The sequence below is a fragment of the Pholcus phalangioides genome, unplaced genomic scaffold, assembly GCF_987345545.1.
Source record: "Pholcus phalangioides strain wild (caught in Gottingen) unplaced genomic scaffold, Ppha-v1.0 ptg000002l_1, whole genome shotgun sequence".
NCBI classification, from domain to species: Eukaryota; Metazoa; Arthropoda; class Arachnida; order Araneae; family Pholcidae; genus Pholcus; species Pholcus phalangioides.
The window spans coordinates 3,257,975-3,280,034 of NW_028301595.1; the positions used below are offsets into that span (position 1 = coordinate 3,257,975).

General features: G+C 37.5%; 1 protein-coding gene across 1 annotated transcript in view; it reads left to right on the plus strand.

Annotated features, from left to right (window-relative positions):
* LOC149089073 (uncharacterized) overlaps nt 1-19,140 on the plus strand; it is a 114,829-nt gene extending 95,689 nt beyond the window's left edge. Inside the window, exon 3 of the mRNA XM_089237214.1 lies at nt 16,287-19,140. Within this exon, the coding sequence (XP_089093340.1) occupies nt 16,595-19,003 (2,409 nt within the window). The 5' untranslated portion in view covers nt 16,287-16,594 and the 3' untranslated portion in view covers nt 19,004-19,140. The remainder of the gene's footprint in view (nt 1-16,286) is intronic.
* The last annotated feature ends 2,920 nt before the right edge of the window (nt 19,141-22,060 follow it).

Below are 22,060 nucleotides of genomic sequence, written 5' to 3' on the forward strand. Positions count from 1 at the left end.
GTTTCCTATTTCTTTTCTTCTTTTTTCGCACGCACTGGACCCCCCTTGTACTAATAAAATGTGGATCACGGCCCCTTTTCCGAATAATATTCGGTTCGTAATGTCGAAGGTGTGAATGGGAGGTGATCTCACATTTATAAAAAAGTCTCTCCCCAAACAGTAATCGGCTAATTGTGTAGCCCGCCAGCCATGCGGCAATAGAAAACGGCCAACAATTAGTGGACATTGATTCCACGACTTATTGAAATAAACAGTAATCAGGCCCACAACATTTAAAATTCACACACACAAAAGCAACAGGCAAAATAATCCACCGATTTGTCAGTTTCTGAATTTGAAAGACTCATGGCCGCACTTATTGAAACACATATAGGAGGGCATTACTCAGAAAGATGTTCGTCTAGCATTATGAAGACGACGAATGTCGGGATCTGTACGATACCAGGCGACTAGCGATGGATGTCACCTTCTCAATGCGCCTTCGCCGAAATTCCTCCCCAATGTTCAAGGCGAGAACGGAAATATAACATGACTCCCTTTAGAGAGAAAAGATTTCCAACTCGAATCTATCTGTATGGCGATGTGACCGGAGTTGATACGTGGTGAAAAGAAATAATGTTCGTAATACCGAACCGCTGCGCGGTTGAGTGATTATCGTCATGGAGGTATGATTACCATCATCACCAAGATCCAGGTTCGAACCCCAGAGACAGGAGGGTGGTGGTCGGCTGCAGTTGGTTTTCCAGCTTCGAAAAGCGGATGTGAGCCGATCTCCTATTCAAAAAAGCCTCTCCACAAAGAGAAATCAGGCCCATAACATCCAAAATCCACGCATAATACGAAACATGCAATATAAGAAACCCCGTTGTTGCTTCTGAATTCAGAATACAGGTGGCAGCACTACTTAAACAACGCACATAACGTATACACGACACATTCTAACGTGCACCAAATCGTTAGAAGTTCCTCAGAGGAATATCTCTGAAGTGCATGTGTGGTTTAATAGTAGCAGCCTTTTTCATACTTAGTATGTGCGTGAATGAATGAACCCTCAGGGCTCTGCCACCGGACTTATCCCGTTGCCGAGATCTCTACCAGCCCAACTTCATGGCAAAGTCTGAAACAAAGTGCATACCTAACAGTCTGAGTGCGTATCTAGTGTTGTATCTGATTTTTCAGCGCTGCCATCTGTATTTCAATTCGTGAGTGAAGTGTAATGATTGAATATTTGTACCGTCGTAGGCCTGTTTTGCTCTCTTTGTATGTACAGCAGGGAGTGACGTCGTTTCCCTCTAAAATGGTAAATGGTCAGAAAAAAGTCAGGGGGAAAACGAGAAACATTTGACGAACGTCAGGGAAGTATTTGTGAAGAGTCAAAAGAATTTGAGTTACATTTCTTTCTTCGGGTGTTTTGGACGTAATATCTCAAATATTTAGTTGTTTTTTTTTCATCCAAACTCACGGAACCTCAGAATATTTAATAGGACCCCGAAGGGGTCTGTGAGGGGATCCCTCGTTGAAAACAACTGATTTATCTACCAACGAAAACTTGAACTAGTTTTTTTTTACCTGTACCAATAAGATTCTGCTTCGTAAGAGAATAACCTTTTCCTCAAATCACATTCACATTTTCCAGTTTTTTTTCCAATTTGTACGCATTTTTTAACTGTTTACAAGTTTATGAACTGGTCCTTGTAGTCATGTAACGTGACTCGCGACCTCAAACCTAATTTTGTAAAAATTCACTGAACGGCACATTTACAGGTCACTTAAGTGACCCGCAGCACATCTCGAGATGAGTAACTTATCCCGGCCCGGCGAATATGAGTCTCCATACGCTTAGATAGAACATTTAAAGATGAATTAAGTGGCCCGCGTCATGTTTACAGATCACTTTAGTGACCCGTGGCACATTTACAGATCTCTTAAGTGACTCGCGGCATATTTACCGATCACTTAAGTAACCTGCGGAACAGTTTCAGAGCACTTAAGCGGCTCGCGGTGCAGTTCCGCATCATTCAAGTTACCCGGGACACAGTTCCAGATCATTTAAGTGATTTGGGGCATACTCACAGATAACTTCAGTGAGGCCCGCGACACGTTTGAAAAACCAATGAAGTGGCCCGCATTCCCCTAAAGGCTGAGCATCCTTGTTCTTGCTTTTAGTGTTTGCTTTTCAGTGAGATGAAAATTTTTTATTAATGTATAACCATTTTGATTAGTGATAATGTCCTTTAATTGAAAATTTGAAAACTTCAATTCGTACTGCATCAAGCCCTAACTATTTTCCTCATGTTTTCCTCAGACCTGCGAAAATCATAAAACACATCACCTATATTTAGGAAAAAAATAATAGTAATGCGTGGTGTGTGTGAGCTTTTGCGTATTATCTAGAGGTGCAACGATCTGTACGGTCGTGACTCACAACGAATAAGTTGAGGCCCAATATATATATATATATAACACGCGTTCATTTCCTGAACCTACGCAGATTGATCCGATCAGCACAACATTATTATTACTATTATTTTAAAAAGCCGCGATAACAAATAAGTTCATAGCAATGTTATACGAATTTGAAAAATGGTGAGAAATCGTTTCATCGTTCTACATATTGGTGGGTGGGTTGCTTATCCCGGATAACAAGTCTCGTTAAATGCTCTACTAAATGCGAGTAAAAAAAAAATGAAACGGCTACGTGTGGTTATGTGTGATATATACGGAAATAATAGAGCATATTACAATATAATTTGTTATGTTGAGCGCGGGGCTCGTGTATTATGCAAACACGTCGGAAGATAAAAAAGGATTATGTAATGCGTGAAATTTATGAATAAAAAAAACATGATTTTTTTGTTATTTCTATTCCACGTGTTGCAATGAATTTATCTTTTATATGCGTTTATATTCAGCCAAACACGGGTTATGACGACCTCGGTTTGAACGACACATTGACTATAAAGTCAATTTTTGTCGTTATAACCAAGACCCCGTTACAAACGAAGTCGACGTTATCAAGTTTTTTTTTTTTATGAAAGACTGCACATTAAGTTGATATTTCATTATTATTAGAATGGCCATATTTGATGGAGAAAATAAGGGGGAATCGGGATCGTTGATACGGGTCACATCACTGATTATTTCCAGAAAGTTCCCAACCGTTGGCGAAATTGCCAAACAGGTGGATTTACGATTTTGTCGCCTGAGGGGTTCACAAATTTTGACGCCGCTCACCCATTCTAGTCTAATTTTCTGTGTGTGGACCTCTCATTCACGCTGCAGTCCGCTTAGCCACTTCCCCCCCCCCTCCCGTCTCTAAGTTACTCTTTTGGACACGCAAACGTTTGCACACTTTCTTCATGAATTTTTTTGGTCACTCACAGATCTGGGTCACGCATTCGCTCATTCACACGCGTTTGCATACTTTTTTGGTCACTCACATGCTTGTACACGCTTCTAGATCATCCTTTCGGTCACTCATTCACCTGGCGGTCATCTACCCTTTCGGTCACTCACATGCTTGTACACGTTTCCAGATCATCCTTTCGGTCACTCATTCACCTGGCGGTCACCTACCCTTTCGGTCACTCACGTGCTTGGAAACTCTGGATCACTGATTTGACCGCTTACGAACCTGATCCCTTGCCCTCTATGCAGAGGCGGATTCGTGGTTTTTTCGCCTGTGGGCTATACAAATTTTTCCGCCTTTCTCCAATTCTACTAATTTATTTGACCACTCGTTTACCACCCGCCCGGATTTATGGTTAAATATTGATTATATATAACCCTTGACGAGAAATTGCACTGTTTCAGCATACAGAATGCAGTGTTCTAATAATGATTGGTATTTTAAATTTGTTTAAAAAAAAAAGGTGTTTCCTGTAATTAAATTTATATTATACCAATATACGAAAAACAAAATCATTATTTATTCAAAAAATTTTAATATTTTTCTCTTTTTTTTTTTAAATTCAGAAAACCATCGTTAACCTGGAATCAGGTCACAGTAGAATACAATAAAAAACGAATTGTTGTTGACAGTTAGACTGTTAACACCCTAAGTAAGACACGGTTAGCCAAAACGATTTTTCTTGACAATATCTCAACACGTTCATTTCTGTGCGTGGGAATCCTCTGTATTTTCTGTTTAATGATTTCCTGCTTATGTACAGTGTTATAGACGATTATAAATAACTCTCCCTGAAAAAAAAAGAGACAGTGAGAGGAATGGAATCGATGTTACGCAACACAAAAGACAAAACGTAACGCCCTCTATAGTCTTTTTCCTTCTCGCCATTTCATTGTCCGTCTTAGGTTGTTACATTATCGTACACTTTTATGTATGTAATATATATTTAGCAATACTGTAAAAAAAATAATAATCTTTTATTAATCGAAATCATTTTCAACCAAAAAGGGAAAAGAAAAAAGAACATAAAAGATGGGAAATGAAGAGAAATTCTCTTGAGTGTTTCCTTTCTTATTACTTCGGATCAGATATTTTAGATTCTCTCTTGTCTATTATTACCGTCCTTTCGCTTCCAGTTTTCCATTGTTAACTTCCGTTTAAAAAAAAAAAATGGAAGAAAGGAACCCAAACATATAAAAGTATATAGAGCAAATTCTTTTGAGGTAATAAAAGAAAAGAAGAAAAAAGGGAATAACCTCTATTTATAAATAAAATGATAATCCAATAATACAGATGAGAGAAAAATTGAGATAAAAACACTATTCCGATGTTTCTTATACTTATTCTACAGGGTGTCCCATAAATTCGCAAATGGTTTAAAGACTCATAAAAAGTGAAGGAATTGGTAAAAATGTGGATGAAAAAGTTATTCTCCCGAAAGGGAACTTTTTTTTTTGTAGAGGGAAGATTAGTTCAAACTTTTGTCTATAGATAGTGCGGTACAAAAGCGAGTCACTGTATATATGCAAATACAATAGAGCATTGATTATCCGAATACCGATCAACCGAAACATCGGTTAACCGAAAGCGCACCACTCGGCAAATGTGCGTCCGAGTGACGTGGTGGTAAGATGCTCGTCTGCCCCCATGAAGGTTACAGTCGCGGTCCCAGGTTCAAACCCATGGGAGGGATATGCATAAGATATTTTCCCTAACGAGCTTGAAGCGATCACCGATACAAAGCGCCTTCATTTCCATCTCATTAATGGCAGTAAATTGCTATATAACGATATGGCCAGAGTTGGTGTTTGGTGAAGCAGTCGGCAAATGTGATGATGTCTTTATATAAAACGTTTGCTAGATTTAGCTGCAAAAGAACGAGTCTCAGCTCAGAAGCAAAAGAAAATTTTGGACTCATTTTTCTAAACTGTAGGTCTCTACCTCAATGGGGGGAAATTTTGGATTAGTCAAACTAGGCTAGTCAGTTCTCTGTATTATTTGCAAGATGTGTGATACAAAATATATATACAGTTTTGTGTGTTTAGCATCACTGTTTCTATGTTTTATATTGCTCCTATGATACTGGTACAATTTTTTTCCCGTGAATGATCGGTTATCCGAACACCTCCCAGTCCTCCAATTGTTTCGGATAATCGATGCGCTACTGTATTGAAATATCAATGGCAAATATACAATGAAATTCAGTCAGCGATTCGTGGCAGAGGTGAAACAACTTCCATCGGTGCTTTATACACCAACGTCAACATCACAATGAAAACCTTATATAAGCACTAGTAACGGGAAAATTCATATATGACCTATTAATCCTGCACCCTGCATTTTAAAGGACTCTGATTTACGTATTCCCAGTGATTTTCTTCCTTGCAGTTTCCTCTATCGACAAAAATTTGAACTAAATTTTTTATTATTTACCGCTACGTGAGAGAAAAACTTTTTCGCAAACACCATTCAAATATAAATTCAATTTTTATGAATTTTTTTAAATTGTTTATGAATTTATGGGGCACCCTGTACAGTTATGAAATAATTCAGAAGACCAGAAAAAAATCCGTAAATATGAGAAATAATTAGTGCTCTTGGAAAAAAATAAATAAATGAGAAATAATTTGAGGAACTGCAAAAAATCGATACTTTAAAATAATACTTTACACGAGGAAAATAATTTGAAGACTGATAGAAAATAAATATTATAGGAATAATTCATTGATGGGCAGAAAGTAAATAAATGAGAAATAATTTGCGAACAATTAAAAATAATAATTCTCTGTCCGTGGTAGATTATATTACTGAAATCAATACTCATCTCAACAAATTAACGAATAAAAATATCATTAATCACGTTATAATTCACCAGTTGAAATCAAAATCAACAGAAGTAAAGAAAGTAAACGTTTTCCATCATTTTTTTTTCCGTATAAGGTATTCAAGCCGTCCGTGTAGGATTCATAAAAATGAGAAGAAAAAAGAAATAGTTGGTTTTTTTTTTTCACTATCATTCATATAATGCATCTCCGAATAATAATGCAAATAATGCCACCATTTTGACCCGATGGGTTCATTGAGAACTGGGACACACAGAGATAAAGATTCCATAAGGTGGCGATTCTGTTCAAGAAAGAAATATAAGTCATAAAAGATAGAAAGAAAAAAAAAAAGAAGAATGTAAGAAAAGATGGAAATAAGCTTAAGATTGGAAGGAAGGAGAAGAGAATAGTTTGAGTTAAAGTATTATTATTATAACGCATACATATATATAAGATATACGAAGAGAATGTCCTTGTTGGGAATACACCCAATGGGTAAGTAGGACATGAGCGCGCCTTTTGTATGAATTTTTGATTTAATGCCTCTGGTTTTTTTCCCCCATGTTTGCCATGTTGAATTCAAAACCTACCTCTGTGTGTGCGTGTGTCATTTCATTGTTTAGAATCGAGACAGTAGTTTGACCCTTTTTTCTTACCCCCTCTCTCTTTCAAAATATTTTTCAAACTTTTATGAAATGGCCATAAAAGACATAAACTAAAGAATTGACCAAACTTTCGCACAATAAACGTCCAGAGAGAAAAAGAGTCGGTTTCTTTACTTCTATGTGCTCTTCTAAAACATCCGGAAATGAAATTATTTTAATATTTCACCCACGTTCTAGTTCAGAATACACTAGAGAATTCTTAAAAGAGTGATTTTCTTTTTTGTCTTAATCATGGAATATTTTTTTTTTAAATTCCTAAGAGGTTATGGGAGGTTTTCTGTGTTGAAAAAGGTTATAAATGTTACTGTTATTCCTGTCTATATGCATTCAAAACTAGAAGAGAAGATGTAATTTGTGGAAATATGGAAGATATAATTATTTTGAAATTCCCCGCAAAATTACACCTTCTAAAAAACTGTTATATTCCTCAAAAATTCTGATAGTATTTCAATTTTGTACCACTAGATTTTTGCTGATGACTGTGTAATCTGCCGCGTAATTAATCAAAAGTCCGATCAAGAAATTCTCCAACGTAATCTTGTTTCCATCTCAGACTGGTGCTTATTTTGGCATATCCCTATCAGAAATGAATTAACTTTTGGGTTAGATAATTCAATTGAACGAGCGACGTTAGTATACCCAAAATTTAAAGAAATAAGCACCAGTAACAGGAAAATTCACATATGACCCATTAATCGTACACCCTACATTTCATAGGACTCTGATTTACGTATTCCTAGAGATTTGCTTTCTTGCAGTTTCCTCTATCGACGAAAATTTGAACTAAATTTTTTATTATGTACCCCTACGTGAGAAAAAGTTTTTCGCAAGCAGCATTCAAATATACCAATTTCTTCAATTTTTATGAATTTTTTTTTTTAATTGCTTATGGAGCACCCTGTACAATATCTGAAATAATTTTGAGGACGGGGAAATAGGAGAAATAATTAGTGCTCTTGCAAAAAAAGAATAATCAATTTGAAGCGAAGAATAATTTAAAGGAGAAATAGTTTGAGAAAATGCAAAAAATAAAATAAATAAAAATACTGTAAAGAGAAAATAAAGCCGTGGTTGCTTTTGCAATTTTGGGTCTACTAACGTCGCTCGTTCGATTGTAATATCCCTATCAACCGATCTAAAACAGTTTTCATGAGAGCTTCTCGTAAATCCCCTCGAATTCTCATACTCGATCGATAACGTGACCATATCCCAAGTTTCTCAATTTAAATATCTGAGTGTCATAATCTCGGCTGACCTACGTTGGAATAATCATATCGATTATTGTCTACCAGAAATGTCTCAACAAACTTTTTTTCCTTCGCCGCAACCTCATACACTCTACTCGTGACGTCCGACTTCTCTGCTACTAAACTTACATTTCTCCCGTTCTTTCTTATGTAACTGAGATCTGGGACCCCCCCCCCCCCACACACACACTTTTAGTAATATCGCCAAACTTGGATCTATCCAAAATAAATCCGCCCGCTTAATTCACGACTGCTGGTCCTCTTTTAGTTCCGTTTCCGATCTTAAACTCGAACCTAATCTTTACCCACTCGCTACTTACCGACTTATCTCCCGCTCAGCCATGCTTTATAAGATTACTCATGGTCATTTAAATGGCCGCTGTGGTGGTCGAGTGGTCATAGTGACGGACTCGCATCGCGAGGAACCGGGTTCGAGCCCCAGCGGCGCCACAGTGGTGGTCGGCTGAAGTTGGTTTTCTGTGGTTTCTAGATTTAAGGCGCGAATGCGAGCCGATCTCCCCGTTAAAAAGTCTCGCCACAGAGAGCAACAGGCCTACAACGTTGCAAATATTCAACCATTACACTTCACTCCCAATTTGACAGCAGTGGCAGCACTGAAATATCAAACACAACACTAGCTACACACTCAGACTGTTCGGTGTACTCACTTTGTCCCAGACTCTGCCACGAAGCTGGGATGGAAGAGATCTCGACAACGGGATAAGTCCGGTGGCAGAGCCCCTGGCGTTCATTCATTCATTCATGGTCATTTAAATTTCGATATGTCCGGTATTTTGTCTAGGCCTTCCTATTTCCAATAGACTTGACCACCCTAAAAAATTAAAACCTATTTTTTTCCTTTACAGATTGTTTTAAGTTCAGTTTCTTCCCTAATACCAAAGTTGAATGCTGCAAGCTCCCCTCCACTATTGTTAACTCCCCCATGATCTCCGATTTCTTGTCAAATGTTACAAAAAGTGTGTGTAAATCTACCGCGTCCTCTCGGGTAGGCTTTGAAAGGCCAACAATATGGCATAAATAAATGAATGAAAATAATAAATATCTGAAAATACAAATGAAAAATCTTTTTTTTTTTCTCTAAAATGCTTTGTGAATTTCTAAAAAAATTTAATTGAAGTCCTTTTTTTGTGTGGCTCTTGTACAGGTTTGGAAGATTTATGTGCAACAGTATGTGTATCAAGTGAATGTAATTAGTTAATTAATTTTTTTATAAAAGTTTCAATTTGAATAATGGAATATTTTTCTGAATTTGTTTATTTTATTTAGCGTTTTTCTTCATTTGGTGTGTTTTTTAAACATTCGGAAATGAAATTACTTTAATATTTTACCCCCGTTCTAGTTTAGAAAACACTCGAAAATTCTTTAAATTAATTATTGCTCTTTTTTGCCCTACAGTAGAACTTTTCTTTAAATTTTGTAAAGTGTTGTAGGAGGTTTTATGTTGAAAGGGGTTATAAGTTTTACCTTCATTCCTGCCTATACACATCCGAAACTAGAAGGAGGGAAAATAAGATGCACTTTTGTGTACATCCGATTTAAAACTCAAGCATACACATAATAACACACCAAGATTAGCGCCAAAGGCAGCTAGAATACATGGTGTGTTATAAAGCGACGAAAATAAATTTAAAAGCATATAGCGCTATAACATAAAACGAAATCAATAAAATGAAATTTAAAAATTTAAAGTTTAAAATAATGAAGTAATTGATGAGTTGAAAAATACAAAGATATCACTGGGTTCTTCATCAGTGGGAGGCACCTCAGAGACTAACCGAAATAGCAAAAACGTTTCTGAAAGTAATTAAGGCCTCTGTCTTAACGAAAAAGTACTTCTGCCCCTTTGTTTTTGTCAATGTAGCACATCAGAAGCCAGACAAAAAAAAATCAAATTTGGCAGACGAGTAATTCAATCATAACGACCTTTGAAGTATTTAACATAAATAGATCTATGAATAAAATAAACAAGAGATCTAGAAAATAGGGGTAAGAACCTCATGTTATTAAAGCTTACCCATTGATATAGTAAAAATACTTTGTCTTGTTAGTCCATTTATAAACACTCGCGTGTTACGCCCGACATAGATATTTGAAAATGAAAAAGGAAAGCTGTTGCCAATTATGGTTTTCTTAAAGTTGTTTATTGCATCAAAATAATCCTCAGTGCTGTTGTAAATATATCTAATTTTGCTGAGTTAATAGAAAAAATTATACATTTCTTTTACTTATATTAGACTTGTAATAATTCAAAAAATTGACTCTAAATTTGAAGTCATTCGTTTTGGCGTAAATGCCAATGAAGGCTGTTTTGCTGTGAATTTTGATTTTCAAGTCCAAGAAATCTACTGAAATATGGTCATTATTGGTATTCTTCAGATTGAGAGTGTTCGAATATATGTATTTTATTACTTCTTTGATGAAAATTCTGAAAATTGAAAACGATTAAGTCATTTCTATATATCAAAACCATTAATTTTTTCGCAAATTGAATTTTCATAATAGTACAAAAAGATATTGAAAAAAACACTTTAAAAACTAGTGCCCGTAGGAATAACCAGTAACTTGTCTGAATAAATCCATATCATTAAATAGGCAGTTCTCGAAAATGCGGAATTTGGAGAGCCTTAACCAATCATTTTTGTCATATTAAAGCAGTTTTCATATTTGTCAAGTAAAAATTCACATATTTTCAACACATGGATTTTTATACGATACATATATCATCATGAGAAATGTTTGTAAACAAATTTTCACACACATATGTTTACATAGATTGTATATTTTCATTCTTGAGAAATTCCATAAGTAAAATGAAGCATGGGGGAAAAAATATTAAGAAAATCAAAAATCTATGAAAAATATATACAAAATTACAGAAAAATGCAAAAATTACAGGAAATTTACAAAAATTACAGAATAAATTTAAAATTTTGATAATATTTGAATTTTCTCTCATAAATATCTAAAAATACACAAATAAAAACATTTTTTTTCTCAAAAATGCTTTGCGAATTTCTAAAGGAAGTGCTTTTTTTTAGTTATATATGGAAGCTTTGTATATATACAACTTATTTGTATATACAAATATGTATCAAGTAAATATAATTAGTTAATTAATTTTTTTATAAAAGTTTCGATTCGAATTATTGAATATTTTTCTAAATTTATTTGTTTATTTTATCACTGAGACCGGGGAATGATTTGTCGTGATTACCATAGAGTATTGAAATGAATTATATTTTCTTGTAAACCATCTATGGAAATGGTAAAAATTTCTATGCACTGCTGGAAAGGAGGGGTTATAATATCCGATGTAATAATTGTAAATTCGGGGCAAGCTGTACCCTGGTTAAGAGACGTTGACTGTGTAAATATATGAAATATTCAGTTCGTGATTGTTTTTTTTTGTATGAAATTTCTTGAGTAAAAATCATTCAGAAACAAGTAAAGTAAAAAAGAAAAGATTTCGAGAGGTCACATACGTAGTTCTTACGATATAAACACCAAGGTCAAGAATAGCCTTGAAGAATAGCCACTGATTGTTTTTTACTGGAGAATGGATTATTTAAATTGTTTTTAAAAAATAGTTATTACAACAAAACACAAATTCTCTAAATGTTCTTAAGATATTCGATAATGGAACGTATGATTGTCAATTTACTCCCAGTCACGAACTCCGTTCCAAATCAGGGTTTTTTTAGATAAGAAAACTACATGGTCAATATAGAAATTGAGTTTTTACGAAATTTTCATATTTATTCCTGATTTCTTCCGAATGACGTCATTGTAAGATTTTAAAACGAAGTTCTCTCCTGTTAAAGTAACTGTTATCATCGATCGGATCATCCTTGATGGAGGAGAAAAATGAATATGAAAAGTTTGCATAACATGATGCTCAAGTCACGAGACGACCTCATTGGATTCCGCTAATGGATTTTTCCTCTGAAAGCGAGAGATGCGCATTTTCTTCCTCCTGTGAAATATAGATTTGGTTTTCACTTAAATTTCTAATTCGATTGTTTGGATGATGGAGCTCATCTTCGTGATCAGCTCTTGCTCATTTTTTTTTTTATTTTTAATTTCAGTGTAAGCGTTTATCATCTGAACTGTTCAAAAAGCAAGTCTTTAAGATCGACCGATTCAAATCCATGGCCTAAATTCACACACAAATTATTTATAATTATTTTTAATCTAGAGATTCGTCAGTTTGTTTTAGTTCTATCGTTGATCTTCAAATATTTCTCCTGTAACTGAAATAACTGTCTCTGAACTATCATTACCTTCATGGACTTGCTAATCGGAACTTTTATAGCGCAAATGTTCGAATTTCATTTACGCCCAATGACTCGAAATACCTTCGAGTTTCAAATCACTTACTTTAAAACTCACTCTCGAGAATCGGGAGATCACCATTTCAAATTGAAGAGAGCGAAATGAAATCAGTGAAATGTTTTCCTATTAAGTGTCAAATAATTCCTGTCAATGACAACTATTTTGTGCTATGTCTTGGCTAAAAGCAATTAGTGTCGGCCCCTCTTAAACGGATAAAATCCTCCGGCATCAAAATTTCTCCCTTACAGACAATGTTATAGTTCCCCGTTTAATATGATCATTTCAACTTTTCCCAGCTTAATCGATTATTCTTCACACGTCAACTGTTAATACACATCAACCATTATACGCATAATGTTTGTGACTAAATGAAACATTTAGAATTAATGGAAAATATGTTACTAAGATTTTTTTTTTAAATGCATGTGAGAGGAGGTACTGGCCTCTAAGTATTCAAGTCGTTTTCAATACGTACATTTAATTATTTTATTTCTGTTCTCTGTTGAGCCAATAGAGGACGCTAACTTTCACAGTGGAAAGTAAAAATCTTAGGTATTGTTATCATTGAAGTTAAAATGTAATTTTTATTTCATTTTTTAATGTCTGATTTATTCGAGAAGCTTTGTTAATATTGTTTTTTTTTTCATCAGTTTTCAACATACAAACTATACTAACGTTGTAAAATGGCAGTTGAAGTGTTCCCGCGTAGTCGGATATTGTGTGCTGGAATCGTTAGCATCCGATCCGATTAAGCGGGACCGATTGTATCTGAAGCTTCAGTAAAACTATGTGACTGAATCTTTACAAAAATCTGACTCCTTGAGATCTGTCTCTCTCTCTCTCTCTCTCACACACACACACACACACACACACACTACTATATAAATAAATCTCTACACAGTAAACACACTTTTCAGTACATTTTTTTTAGAAATTATTGTAGCTTCAGAAATGACTATTTGAAAAATCAGTTTCGTAATACACTCTGAGGAACCGAAGCACTGCGAAAAACTATCTGAGCGAGTAAAGCTTTACAAATACCTAATACCTTTACAAATAAACACACCCTGGACGGATCGTGCTGATCTCTTGAGAATACGTGAGGATCACGTTATTTATTAATAGGAAGAGAATAATAATAACTCTGTGCTATAATAGCTTCACAGATATTAAAAAAAGTTTTTTTTCACAAAATTTTCAGAAAAAAATACTCTGAATGATAAACCGAAGCATCCCAAATAACAACCTAAGAAAAAGATTCTTCACAAATAACAATCTAAGGGGAAGAATCTTCACAAATAACAATGTAATAAAAAGAAGCTTTTGTAACGAAGCTTTCAGCAACAGGTACTTCAGAAAAAAATTAACCAAGTGATAGGAGCTTCACGAAAATGACTATCTGATAAACAGTAGAAAGTTTGCAAATAATCAACTATCTGAAATTACTTCACGATAAAAAAATTTAAGCTAAAAAGCTCACTAAACAACAAATGCTTGTTTTCCAAACAACGCAGCCAATCCGAAGTATCAATGTCGTAGACTGGGGGGTAGGGTCAGCAACACCAAAAGAAGACAAAGAAGAACAGAAATTACATGCTCGAGCTCATTAATTATGAACATACTGGCTTTAAATTCTTGAATCGGGTGATAAAATCAGGGGTGCCAATCAAGACTTGGCAAAGCACGAAATCGGGCTCACGCATGAGCACTCTCATCGCATTCCTAACCGAAAGTCAAAAACTTTAAACGAAGAAAAATGTACCTACATTATAAATACCGTGTTCTGAAAATTGATATCGAGTAATTCAGTCCGAGAACGTGCATCGAAACCACATTGATTTCGGCTATCGAAATTATTTCAGATTTCGTCACAGAAATCCAATCACCAACATCAATCAAAAAAAGATTCAGCGCAATCGGCCACACACACTCGCACAATCTTTCCAGGCCATACGCAGAGTTTAGGCATTACTCAGACAGATGGCGTAACCCAACATTATTATTTTTTTTAATCTTTCTATTTAGAAAGTGAAGTTTAAAACCTATTGAAATAGAAGTTTTCTTTTCATGAATCTTACATACATGTATATAAAATTCAAGGTTGCTTCTTCATTTTCAAGCCAAAAAAAAGCCAGCTGGATGATAATAATGGAAGATCTCTCAGTCTGATAATACCTCTTTTTTTTTTTTCTAGTATTATTATATACTATAAAGGGGAGACGGACGGCCTTGGAAAAATCGAGTTTTTGTTTCTTTTTTGTTTATTTTGTTTGTTTGTCGTATTATTTGTGTTCCCACGTGAAGTGGAGCTCGATTACAAGTTCCTTCAACTGTAAGATTCTTCGTAAAGATAACGAGAAAAAATAAAATTGATATAGTTCTTGTATTTTCGGGAATAAAAAAATGGTCAATATACCATCACTTGTAGAACCGTTTTTTTTTTTGTTTTGGAAACAATCGATTTTGATTATTGTTGAGAGAAGAAGTCACGATATATAACTCATAGAAGAAAAGTAAACAATTATAATATTTGTTTGTGAAATAGATTTTTTTTTTTTTTTGTATATAGAGAAAAAGGGCGTTTCTTTTTTTTCCAATTCTATTTTGTCTATAAAGTCTTTATATTTTGTTCCCCCCGTTAATTCAAGCTTCCATTTTGTACAATGTTTTTTAAGGCCGAAGTAATTTGTATAGTTGTTGTGAAATGCTTTTTGTATGAAAAAATTGAATAGAAATGAGTGTCTGGATGTTAGTGCATATCCACCTTGGAATCTGTAATGTTCATTCTAGTGTTTTATAGGGAGCGAGGTTGGAGGGGGGGGGGAGGGTTAAGGGAATTTCGAAATTTTCGGTTCTGGTTCCGACATTACCGTAATGAAATGAAGGAAACTAAAATATAGTATTTAAATTATTTTTTGTGGGATATGTAATTAGCTGTGAATTTTCACACGAAATGTAACTAAGTGAAGAAATTATTAATGTTTTTTTGAATAATTTAATTAGTTCCATTATAAATAAATAAATTGAGGTAATGGTTTTTTTTTTTTTTTTTTTTTTTTTTTGTGTGTAATCGGAATCTAGGTTTCATCATGCATACAGGGTTAATATATAATCCCCATGCACCATAAATGAAGATTGCCTAGGGACCTGGAAAGTCAGAACATGCCAAGGTAATGAGCAAAATTGCAGGAAAAAGTAGGAAAATGTATAAATATTTGACAAAAGTCGGGAAAAATATAGAAATACTACTGCAAAGTCAGGGAAATATGCAAATATTTGGTAGGGGATTAACGGAAACTAAAAAAAAAAAACATTTGGAAGATCAAGATTTTGAATTGTATTTCTTTCTTCGGGAGTTTTGATCAGGGAAATTTTGAGTTTTGATCAGGGAAATTTTGAGTTTTGTTCAGGGAAAGTCAGGGCAATTTTTCAGTTTTGATGAGGAAAATATAGATATGTTTGGTAGGGGAAAAACTGAAACTCGAAAAACATTTGGGAAAAAGATTACAATTATGAGTTTTATTTCTTTCTTCTGGAGTTTATTCCGGTCAAAGAAAGTCAGGGAAATTTTAAGTTTTGATCGGGAAGGTTGAGAAGCAGACATTTCATAACACGAAAAGCAAAATTCATTTAGCCATCTGCCACTGTCACGTCCAGTACAGAAGCTAGATGGCAACACTTTAAATATGTAATGTATGTTTGTCTTGATTACATTATACATGTTGCAATGACGGATCTTCACGTGCATATTTAATGATGGCTTTTATTCTTTTTCGATATCTTCCAGGTCGCCCAGAATGACGATGATGGCAATAGCATCGACGATGGGCCTCCATACTTCCAGATCTTGGTGTGTCAAGGGTCAAATTCTTCTTCACTGTCCAAGAAGAACGTGATCTTCTAGACAAGAATATTGAGGACGGGAACACAAAGAAACGAAAAGACAGACTTTGTTCTTCTTCTTCCATCAGACATCCAGACTTTTAGATCTTCTCCAATCCAGCCGGCACCACGTGTCCCTCGGCGTTGAAAGGTTTCCCCAGGGGGAGAGGAGGATCCTCCGGCAGCAGCGGCAGCAGTAGTGGTAGAGGATCGATGGCGTCGGCCGAGGCGAGTGCATATCTGTCGGCCGTGAAATGGGGCGACGAGGGATACTACTTGAAGGAGTTCTCGCAGAAGTTCAAGCTCCCTCAGGTCGCGAAGGTCATCAAGGGCCAGTACCAGAGCCTAGGGGTTCCGACGCTACCTTCTCCATCTCTCAACCAGCTGGTGTTCGTGGCGTCCGCTGGCACCAGAGTCAAAGTCGTCGCCCAGTGCGTCAAGTTCAAGGATGCCGGAAGGCGAATGGTTCCGGTCGGATCGAAACTGGCCCTACCAGAAAACTACGACGGATGGTTCGAGATCCTGTCCGAGGATGGACGGGCCGTCAAACACATAGAGAGTGTTGCCGAACTCGTCAGAAGAAACCCCAGGTCCTTCCTGCTCCGTGACCCCGTCAAGGCAAACCTGCCACGACCCGATGACAGTGATTCTGTTTGGGACAAGACGAAAACGTTGCCAACCGGTGAGCTCCTACAACTCGGTGAGATAGTGATCGGTAGTTCTAGGAACAGCAGCAGCAACAGCGGAAGTAGAAGCAACAAGTACGTCAGATGCTCCACTTCCTCTGGTGAAGCGATGTATTTGCCTTTTGACCTGAGGAGCAAATTCAGCATCATCGCTGGTGAGGAAAATATTTCCGGGGTGCACAGCGTCAGGAACCTCATGACCAAGAGATTCCCGCTGATGGTGCGCCTCGTTCACGGGAAGCCGCCGGTCGGTGTGAAGAGTGGATCACACTTTGTGCCAGAGATGAGATTGTACTCCATGGTGGAAGACGAGTCTCTGGTGGCCATGCCCTTACTGAAGGATTGTCCGCCAGTACCTTTGCCACCGAATGCGGCGTTGAAAGTCCTCGCCCCCAAGAATACCGAACAACTGCTCAAGCTCCCCGAGCACGAGGCTCTGGCTAAAAGAATACGGGGCCTGATGTCCGCCGTGACGGACGGCATACAGATCTGTGATGTGTCTTCTGTCCGGGAGATGAAGCAGGTACCGCCATCTCCGCAGTATGTTTACGCTCGGCGTCAGGTGCCCACCGCCTATCGCACCATACCGCTCGTAAAGCGTAGCGCGTCGGATCCACAGGGTACGAATTCCTCTTGCCGCATGCACATCGAGCGCGGGATGTCGATTCCTGCCGAGAGCACACTGGCCAACAAGAGCGATCGGACCTCGAATGCGTCGGACGACTACCGCTACGAGGAAATCGATCAGATATACGACTACGTCAGGGGCTTCGCGCCATTGCCGTCCACAGTCAAGAACGAGTTCTCTCCTTACACCGAAGACAAACCGAGCCACCAGTCGTTGCCTCAGATCGCGCAACACCCTCCCGTCGCGGACAGCACCAACAACAACTCCAACACAGGCACGAACAAATCCGACAAGAAGCCGCCAGAACCGCCACCGATAGACACCATACCCGTCAGGAAGATGTCCAGTGGAACAGTCAAGCCCATCCAACCTCCACACAAAATAACCGTGAGCATAGTTAACAAGTTGCCGAACCCAAGAACCAAAGAAATCGTCGTTTCCAGTCACAAGCAAAGGAAACCCGTAGAGGAACACGTCTACGAGAAGATAGAGAAACGCAAGTCGAAATCAGGAAGGACACCGGACTCGCTTGGCCAGGGAGGTCCAGTGCGCTCCAGCAGCGCCAACAAAGTCTTCCTGCAGAGTAACTTCCACTCGAGTGGCAACAACAACAGCAACAAGGCACAGACGAAGAGCCACGCGACGCACCGCCACTCCCAGCAGATCCAGATGAACCAACACCCTCACCACCACGTGTCGAAGAGCCGATTCCAGAAGCACTCGAAGAACTCGATCTCCCAGCAGAAGATGACGTCGAACCTCAACAGACACAACAAGTTCAGCAGCAGCAGGACGTCCTCGTCGACCAAGTGTCCGCTCCCTCTTCCGTCCCAGCAGGTCAACGACAGCATCAAGAACATAGCGACGTCTCCGCTCTTCCACATCCGATACAAGTCCCTGACGGATCTCCTGATGGACAGCACGAAACCGTCGCCGGAATCGAGCAACAACTCCAGCAGGAAGAAGATCGAAGGATCGGCCAGCTCGATGTCTTCGACGTCGTCCGCCGAAGAGTTGGCGAACGACAAGGATGATCTCATCGGCGACAACCTCGACGACGGGTTGAAGATATCCCGCGGAAAGCGGAGACTGTCCAGGCCCAAGTCGCTATCCAACCTGATCAACAACGTGGCCCCGAGGAAGCGAGTCGACAGCCACAACTACTACAATCTCGTGCAGAATGATCTCATCGCCATGCCGGACTTTGGCAAACCCAAGTTCTACTCCATGCTGGATTCCACGAGGTACGGCAAGAACCACTACGGGAACTCTGCCCACAGCAGGAAGCTAGGAACCCTGTATCTATGAGAGAGAAATTATAGAGAAACAAAAAATAGCATATATAACTATATATAACATATTTGAAAAGAAAAAACGAAATCAGACAATGAGAAGAAACCAAAACTATTTTTTAATTTAAAAATGAAATCGCTTCTTGAAAAAAGAAAAGGCAGGCTTTCACGGCCAGAGTTCATAATAGAGTCCATATCTTTCGGGCTATTACTCTGTGTTCAAAGCTTCTTTTGTCCACTACTGAGTTGGACATCTTCAGTGCAGTTTTCGACAAGCAAGGAGACGAAATGACCTCCTTGGATGACCGTTATCCACTGACGCTTTTGCTAAAGACGCGGAAGAATCAACCTCGTCGTTGTGACGTCGAGCAAGTGTGACTTGGCAGCTTCTGATTGGGCGGGTGGGGGATCGGAGTCTTCAAATTTGAATGGGGAAGGAGTTCGGAATTGAGAACAATTGGTTTCCCAATGCCCTAATCTTACGTCGACTTTCTTTGATTAGGAAACTTGATCTTGGTTAGGAAACCATTTCTTCCGAATTTCGATTCCTCATTTAAATTTGAAGACTCCTGTCCCCACCCACCCAATCAGAAGCCGCACGTCATGCCAACATCGACACGTCACTTGCTCGACGTCACAACTACGAGGTTGGTTCTTCCGCACCTTTAACAAAAGCGTCAGTGGGTAACGGTCATCCAAGGAGGTCATTTCGTCTCCTTGCTTGTCGAAAACTGGACCGAAGATGTTCACTGCAGTAGTGGACAAAACGCCTGCTTCAAAGAAGCCTCGAACACGATATAATAGCCCGAAAGGTATGGACTCTATTAGGAATCGTTTCTGTTTCCCATGGCTAGTGCCGAAGGCTAGCTTTTGTGGAATCTCCTATTACCTTCAACTTCTTTCCTCTCCCGGTGGCAACAAAACAAAAAAAAACGACATTTGTTTCTTCTAAAAAAGCTGGGCATTTTTTTTCTATCTCCCAGTTAAAGTCATGTCACGGAGAATGTTGTTTAGTGAGTTATACATTTATAATATATATTATATATGTGAAAAAATGTTTGAAAAAAGACTTCATCCAATCCTACACGGTACTTGAAGACACTTCAACACGAATTAAAACATATATTGGATGTGAGTTCGGCATGAAGAGGCTTTGGATAACATGTGATATCCTTACGGGGGGAGTAAATGCCGCCCGAGGAGGCATTATGGCCTCTAACCAGAGCAAAAATAGCTGCCTGTTACCACACCTACCATACCGACCGACACTTCACTTCATGTGAGTGTGTCATCGTGCCTGCCATGTGCCTATATGAACATTTTTTTTTGTTGTTGTTTATTTTTGTTTGTTGTGATTTCGGCAGCTTTAGCCTCCACTCCCATAAAAAAAAAAGACACATCTCTTCCCGGTTAAAAATGCTTTAGTCACTGCCGAAGAAAACTTTACGAGGACGTTAAAAATGTTTTGGAATTTTAATTTCCACACTGTGATATAAATGAAGTCACATTCCCCCCTTCTATGGACATTTCTATATGATTTTCCCCCCATTAATTTTTTTTTTTGTTTTCTTTTTCTGTCTAAAAAAAATAAATTTAGGTGAATGGTAAATTTTTTTGTTTATGCGAAAAAAAAAATTGATTATAATGTGAAAAAAAAAATGCTTGTTGAAAAAAAGAAAATGTGAATTTGTGATGAAATTAAGAGAAAAAAAATGATGAAAGCTATTGTGTGAAGTGTGTTTCGATCAATAAAATTCCGTTCTGATTTAAAAACGTGTAGAATTCGCATTTTTTTCCAATAAAGATGGCAGTTCTTATCTTGAGGGATGAATCACCTTTTAAAAGTAGGCTGGTGATATCTACAACTGATCGGGCGTTTACTGTTATGATGGTGACAAAACTGTTGTTGCCGTGTCCCTGTATGGTCATGCTACTCCGAATACGGTATTGGGTGGACGGACGAGTTTGAATCTCGTGGCCATGAGCATGCGTGTACTTGTGTTATTCATTTCACACCAATTTTTTTTGGAAGGAGAATTAATTACACCTATTTTGTTTCTAATGGTTATGAGTCGCAACTACACTGTGTGAGTCACTGGAAGACGGGATGAAAATCTGGAATTCAGCCCAGATGTTTGGTTTCCCCACCACTCACCTACATGTTGTACACGAAAGGTAGAACTTTCAGTAGGTGTTTCTAAAATATCTGTGTGATGAGTTTTCTCTGTTGCATAATGTGCGGAAGAGAAGAATATATTTTCGTACATCTGCAAAAGAATTTTGAGGTGCTCGTGAATATATTTAGTACTTGAAATGATGGCTATAAACTATACGTAGATAGATGCGTACTGAATATCAATACTTTCAAATTATACCATTTTTTACCACTAATTGGCGTAGTTGATCATTATTATCATGAAATATTAAATATCGTTCAATTAGTTGAATACATATTTGAAATAGCAATGACTTACTCGCACCAATTGCGATATCCCGGCAGTAATTTTCTTTTTTACACTACTCATGACTGACCATGAGTCAGCCCTACTTTATAAAAACCGTCATAGCCAGAAAATACTTCGGAAACAAGAATATGACAGCATTTCAAAACGGATGCATTGAGATGAGTCGTTTTGAACGATAAAGTTCCTGTGTCCGGGAAGCACTTTTCAAAAATGAATGTGAAAATCAGAAACAATAAAGATGATCACAAAGCAATCAGAAAAGGCTCTCCAAACAATTTTTCAATCAGGAAAGACTTTTAAAAAACAATATTGCAATCGAAAAGGCTTACCACAACAAACTGCGCATTTTACAGAGTGATTTTTAACGTGTATTTTCAAAAAATATGGTACGGTATCTAGAAATCTTTTTTAACAATGTTTAGTCTGGAAGAGTCTTTCCTAACAATGTTTAGTCTGGAAGAGTCTTTCCTAACAATGTTTAGTCTGGAAGAGTCTTTCCTAACAATGTTTAGTCTGGAAGAGTCTTTCCTAACAATGTTTAGTCTGGAAGAGTCTTTCCTAACAATGTTTAGTCTGGAAGAGTCTTTCCTAACAATGTTTAGTCTGGA